This window comes from Orycteropus afer, unplaced genomic scaffold (assembly GCF_000298275.1).
Source record: "Orycteropus afer afer isolate SDZICR_OR568_19922 unplaced genomic scaffold, OryAfe1.0 scaffold00474, whole genome shotgun sequence".
Taxonomy (NCBI): domain Eukaryota; kingdom Metazoa; phylum Chordata; class Mammalia; order Tubulidentata; family Orycteropodidae; genus Orycteropus; species Orycteropus afer.
In genome coordinates this window covers 1,012,164-1,019,308 of record NW_006922061.1, presented here as the reverse complement: position 1 = coordinate 1,019,308, position 7,145 = coordinate 1,012,164, and the positions used below count along the sequence as shown (strand labels likewise).

Genomic DNA, 7,145 nt, shown 5'->3' with positions numbered 1-7,145 from the left:
CAGGAAGTATATAGTCCGGAATGCCGTTCTTCCAGTTTGTCCCTGGGATAGTATTACAGGTAGGCCACACCCCTGGGGAAACTCCCCCTAGACTGACCGGCCACTTAGGATGCAGTCATGTGATCCATCATGGGAACCACCACTCACAACTGGAGTCCAGCCAAGTTGACACATCTTCAACTATCACAATATCAATGCAATCTTTGCTCTTAACAAGCAATTGGTCTCATTTAATTTTTTTTTTTTAATTTTTAAAGCCAAAAATTAGAAAAAAAATATTATTGGTAATGATTATCATTTAAAAGAATATGCAATACATATCTCAAATATATATTATTTGCTTTGTAGACAATTAAAAATAATTGATTAATTGTGGACTTGTTGAATTTGATTCTTTTTCATCACTTACTTTTTAAAAGGTTATTTCTCTTCCAATAAAAAAAAAAAAAATCATTGCTGTTGAGTCGATTCCAACTCGTAGTGACCATATAGGGCAGAGTTGAACTGCCCCTTAGGGTTTCCAAGGCTATAAGCTTTCTGTACATAGATTGCCTTGCTTTGCTTGTACTTGGTTGCTGAAAGGAGGATGAGTTGAAGCACTTATTGATGAAGATTAGTCTGCACTATGGCTTACACCTCAATATAAAGAAAGCAAAAATCCTCACAACTGGTCCAATAAAGAGCTTCACAATAAATAGAGAAAAGTTTGATGCTATCAAGGATTTCATATTACTTGTTTCTACATTCAACACCAATGGAAGCAGCAGTCAAGATGATGTATAGCACTGGGCAAATAAGCTGCAAAGGACCTCTTTCAAGTGTTGTTATGTGCCATGGAGTTGGAACCAACTCATAGCAACCACTCCTTGGGTTTCCAAGGCTATATCACTACAGAAGTAGATTGCCCAAACTTCCTCTCAAGTAGTGACTAGTGGGTTTGAACCACCAGCCTTCTGGTTAGCAGTCAAGTGCTTTAGGCACTACACTACCAGAGTTCCCTCTTTCAAGTGAAGAAGAGCAAAGATAGCTCCTTGAGGACTAAGGTGCACCTGACACAAGCCATGGTATTTTCAATCACCTCATATGCATGTGAGAGCTGGACAATGAATAAGGAAGACTGAAGAAGAGTGAAAGCTTTTGAGTAGTGATGCTGGTGAAGAATGCTGAAAGTACCATAGACTGCTAAAAGAACTACCAAATCTGTCGTGGAAGAAGTGCAGTTGGAATGCTCCTTGGAAGCAAGAATGGTCAGACTTCATCTCACTGTTCTGGTTACCTAGTGCTGCTCTGACAGGAATATATACCACAGATGGGATGGCTTTAACAAACAGGAATTTATTCTTACAATTTGGAGGCTTTAAGTCCAAGTTCAAATTGCCAGGCTCTAGGGGCTGGGTGAAAGCCCCTTAACCTTGGGCTTCAGCTCTGCCTCCTGCTCCCAGCCCACTGAAGCTAGAGGTTTTTCTTTACTCAGACAGCTGCTGGCTGCTGAAGCTGACAAGCTCAAGGTTGACAAGTAAAAATGCACAGTCCCGATGTTACCAAACCACATGACAGGCCATTAATTCAAGCCATTGAAAGTCCCAAGGTCAGCAGAGCATGGCAGGCTGCTGAACAATGACACAGCTACATGCAGGGTTCAAGTGTGCCATAAGCTAGAAACCATTCCCAAAACTGCTGCTTTTATATGGAAAGCATACCACATATCCAAAGCAGCTACTCAGCTGCTTGTGTTAGATCCCACCATGGAGTTGATTGCCAGTCTCATCCTGGGGAATAACTACCACCAGCTGCCTAGCCACTCAGCCAGGCTCAATCAAGTTGACATACAACTTTAACTACCACTCTCACCTACTTTGGTCATGTTGTTGGAAGGGACCATTCCCTGGAGAAGGATGTCATGCTTCATAAGGTGGAGGGTTGATGAAAGAGGGGAAGACCCTAAATGAGATGGATTAACACAGTGGCTGTGGTGATGGGCTCAAGTATAGCAAAGACCATGACGCTGGTGCGGGACCAGGTAGTGTTTCATTCTGTTGTGCATAGGGTTGCTATGAGTTGGAGATGACTCAATGGCACCTAAGAAAAACAACAACAGCAACAACAAAAAACCAAATGCACTGCTGTGGAGTCAGATTCAACTCATAGCAACCCCTCCTTGGGTTTCTGAGGCAGTATCACTACATAGTAGCTAAGGCACTTGACCACTAACCAGAAGGCTGGAGGTTCAAACCCACCAGCCACTCCCCGGAAGGAAGATGGGGCAATCTACTTCCATAGTGACACTGCCTCGGAAACCCAAGAAGGGGTCACTATGAGTTGGGTCCAACTCGACAGCACGTAACAACAACAACATTGTATATCTACAGAAGTAGATTTCCCAATCTTCCTCCCAAGGAGTGGCTGATGGGTTTGAACCCCCAGCCTTCTGGTTAGCAGTCAAATGTCGTAGCCACTACACCACCAGAGCTCCCTAACAACAACAATCTCAATTATTTGTTTATTGGCACTGATGAGCACTAAAGGACTGATGGTGGCATAGCCGTTGACCACAAACATTTCTTTGCACACCATGACCAAGTCAGTTTTCCAAGACATAGCAAAAGAAAATGAGACCATGAAGTCAATGCAGTACATGATGACAAAAAAAAGTAATAGTATCAGGATGGCCTGAGTGACCTTTTTTCCAGGGGATAGACTTTGAGAGAGGCAAGTGCTATGAAGGTGCTGACATTGCTTCTTATGCCTGTACAAGAAATTTACCATGTAGCCATGTGAGAAGATCATCATTTCTATAAAGAAACCATCCCTAAATGTCATGAATATAAATACCAGGCATCTGTGGATGTAGCTCATGGCCAAAGAGAACAGTATTCAGTGATAAACAGAAAGCTTTCTGAGGTCCCATATGTGGTGGCCACAGTAAGATTTAAGGACACCAGCAATATACATGTTAAGGAGCCATAAGATGAGAAAGAAGCATAGCATGAGATCTGTGGATTGATATTTCAACTTTGCCATGCAGGAGATTTTGGACTTGATGGTATGGCCTAGAGCACACTAAGAAGACAAGTCATGCAGATGGAGAGGCCCCTCATTACCCTGTTCAAATACACCAGCACCTTACATGTGAAATCATCCTGAACACTATGACACAAACATGTTTGAAGACATAAATAACGCCATGGTAAGAAGCATTATTATGTGAATGAAGGCCAAGTGACCAATGGTCAGGTCCGTAGGTCTAGGTCTGTGATCAAAAAAGAGTATGAGGATGTGGAAGAGAAAAAGAACAGTGTTTCTTGAAATTTCAATATGAACTTATAAATAAAAGCCATTTTTCATGGCAATATAATTGGAAACTTTCTTCATTTCTTTTTCCATCTGATCTGGAAAATAGAGGCATTTCATTAACATCTGGGAAGAAAGTCAAGATATGGAACCACACAAATTTATCTCTTTAACTGTAAAAAGATTGTAGTTATCCACATTCATTCCTACCATCATTATCATCAACAAAAGGAGAATCATCCTGGCTCTTATTCATTTGTCAATATTCAACACTAACTTGAGCACCTTTCACACATCATTCATTTTGCCATCATCTCCATGTCCCCAATAATGGAATAGATGTTCTAGTATGATTATTCCTACACACTACAGACTACTGTCACCTGGGTCCACTTTCACTGCTTACAAGCTGCCAAGATTAGGCAAGTCTTTCCTAAAAGTTGGGTTCAGCTAATCATCAGCAAATGAGGATAATGAGAGTATAAGACTTCATAGAACGGTTGGTTATATGTAGTAAATGAACGCTAACTACAAAGACCCCACAGCATTTATTCACATTAAAGCAACACAAATGTGATAATTTGTTATATAATTTGTTATATAACAGGATAATTATTATATAATTAACTGTTTGGCTCTATATGTGGGTTGGAAGAATTGACATCATTTATTTAAAGATCTTCTATCTTTACCTCAATCATAAAAGAAAACTAACTACCATAACATGGCTTTTTTTAAAATCAAGTTATTTTCTTTACACCCTACCAGATTTTGGTGTCTTTTTGGGAGGATCCCAAGAAAATATACTTATTCTTAAATTATATTCCAGGTTAAACCAGTCCGGCTGGTAAAATCTGGTTCTCACTTATCAACAAGAAAAATTTTCAAAAGTTCTTTTCACTTCCTAATTCAGGCTGTAAAATGGAGTTCAATGTCCCCACTGTCCAAGTGGCTTATGGGCAACCCTTCTTCTATGATATTACTCAGAATATAAGGAGTGCTGCCATGACAAGTGTTGGGTCCCTCCACCGTGTAGCTCCACACACTTATGTCTCTTTCAAGCAAGCTGTAAATCATTCCAAAGCCTTTTATCATGTGCCTAAAAATTAATTAATTTGAATTTGATCTCTTCATCTTGGTTTCTTGAAAAGAGACAGTTTAATTCAACCCACTTTGGAGAGTTCACGCCTTACAAACTTAGCAATACATCTTGTAAAAAAAATAGGTCAAGTAACAAATGCTTTAAAGATTTTCCCCCAACAATAAAAAGAGAGGGAGCAAAGTGTTGTCAAGAATATTCACATGTAATTCTGTAACTATGCATTTCCAAGATGAACCAGAGTTTTGAGTCCCATCATCTTTCAGTGAGATTTGGGAAATAATGTGTTTAAGTGTATCGTTATTTTTAAACTGCTGTCATAACATAGTTTTCAACAGAAATATTCCACAGTTGATTCAGGAAACCTTACTCTACTTTTCCAAAATATTAATAATATGATGACTGATTATCTCTACTGGCAAAAATCACATCACTAATTTTGATTAGCTTGTATCCCTTACATTGAGCATTCAATTAGATGATGCCCCATGTTAAGTCCAATAACACTGATCAAACAGGCCAGGTGTCTCCAAACTCTGAGTCAATTTTCAAGATCAGTATACATATATATGGCTAATTAGGTGTTTATTGGTCACTTTAAAGACTCATAAAAATAAGAAAAGTAGAAAATATTTGCATATCCATTTGAAAACTTACTGGAAAATTCCCTTGTCCTAAAGTGAGGGCTTTTAGCACACTCAGGAGAATGAGCGTGCAGATAGTTTCCCTTTAATATTGTGATTTAGCAACTCAATTCAACATTATGTCCTGTACAGTGTAGACTCCATAACATGTACACAGTCATGAACAATTTTGTGATACATGGAACCATCCCACTTTCCCATTTTTCAGCAAGTGACTGTTGTTACAATAACTGTATCTGGCCCTGGGGTCAGAGGAAAATTGGAGAAGTATGAAAGAAGTAAGAAGGCAATCACCAGAATCTGAACATAAGTTGGTTTCTGGAGGTCACTGGGATATGGGACAGGGTGGAAGAAATGGAATATAGACTCCACTCCTGGGTTCACTCATCTTCAGAAAACATAGACTATGAATAATTCTCAAGGGTTTTCTTGAGTTCAAATGACATAACTTATAAATACTGCTCTGCTCGACATATAGTTAGAGAAAACAGGATCCTAAAAGAACCCTCTCTAGTTTGACATCATTATATTGGACAACATTATCATCATCATCAATGTGTTAGAAGAACATAGGAAATGAAACTGACATTTTAAGATGGCCATTTGTTTGCATTTGAGCAACCTAGTCTTTCTTGTGTCACAACTCTAGCTGGAAAACTAGAGAAAAGTTTGCACATTGAGAGAAGACAAAATCATCAGTGGCTTGATTTCAGTAAAATAAAGGGCTTTTGGCAAGAGGACATATTCCAAAACAATAAAATGGATAAATATGAGGAAACTTAGCAAAAACAAATGAAAGCTATTTTAACAGAACATTGGTAGAATGTGCTATATATATATATATATTAATTTAATAGAGTATAAAACACAGAACAAAATGTTTACTCACAAATTGGATATTTAGACTTTCAGTGCATTAAATATGTCTTGAAAAAAAATAGGAAAAGAAATGGATTTATGGAAGAGTAAAAAGACAGGGGAAAAGTACGAAAGAGGTCTATGACATAATCATCATTATCAGGAAACATAAATCACCTACTTAAGAATTTGGTCATGTGATTGCTACAGTACTAATATCTTCATACCACTTCCAAGTCTAGTTATTCTGTTCTTTGCATCTCAGTTCAGGAAAAATAGCATGATGTGTATTACAAAGGTAGTTAGTTCAAAGTTTCTGATTGGAAGAAAACCAGCATCTGAATAGGGCCCTTCAGTCTTATCTGGCATACACTTCCCACTTCCTCATATTCCACTACAACAGCAAGTGCTACAGAATTATTTTTTCAGTAATAATAAATATACAGACATTTGGACAATTATTCAGCTACCAGGGCTCAAATACTACCCTTCTAAATTTTTGCCAAGGGATCTACGATAGGGATTTATTATCAATATTTTATTTCTTCTCTTAAACATAATTTTACACTCTTTGTTATTGTTTTCTGCTCTAGAGTTACCTCCCATCTAGTGATTGTGCCAAATCTAGCTAACTCAGCACAATGATTTGTAATTTGTGATGAATTTAGTGAGTGGAGTTAAATTCTTGGCACTCTTGTGAAGAAAGGCCTTGTTACCGTTAGAGTTTTGGAGAAATGTTGTTGTTTTTGTTGTTGTTAGGTGCTGTTGAGTCTTCTCCAACTCATAGCGACACTATGCACAGCATAACAAAACACTGCTCAGTCCCGCACCAGCTCTATGGTTACTGCTATACTTGAGCCCATCGTCGCAGCCACTATATCAATACTTCTGGTTGAGGGCCTTCCTCTCTTTCATGGACCATCCACCTTACAAAGCATGACATCCTTCTCCAGAGAATGGTCCCTTCTGACAACATGACCAAAGTATGTGAGATGAAGTCTGGCCATTTTGGCTTCCAAAGAGCTTTCTAGCTGCACTTCCTCCAGGACAGATTTGTTAATTCTTTTAGCAGTCCATGGTACTTTCAGTATTCTTCTTCAGCACCACATCTCAAAAACATCAATTCTTCTTCAGTGTTCTTTATTCATTGTCCAGCTCTCACATGCATATGAGGCGATTGAAAATATCATGGCTTGTGTCAGGCACACCTTAGTCCTCAAGGAGACATCTTTGCTCCTCAGCACTTGAAAGAA

General features: G+C 38.6%; 1 protein-coding gene across 1 annotated transcript in view; it reads right to left on the bottom strand.

The window, feature by feature from the left end:
• Positions 1-3,321: 3,321 nt before the first annotated feature.
• LOC122151473 (putative vomeronasal receptor-like protein 4) overlaps positions 3,322-7,145 on the bottom strand; it is a 50,848-nt gene continuing 47,024 nt past the window's right edge. The window contains exon 2 of the mRNA XM_042782809.1: positions 3,322-3,389. Within this exon, the coding sequence (XP_042638743.1) occupies positions 3,322-3,389 (68 nt within the window). The remainder of the gene's footprint in view (positions 3,390-7,145) is intronic.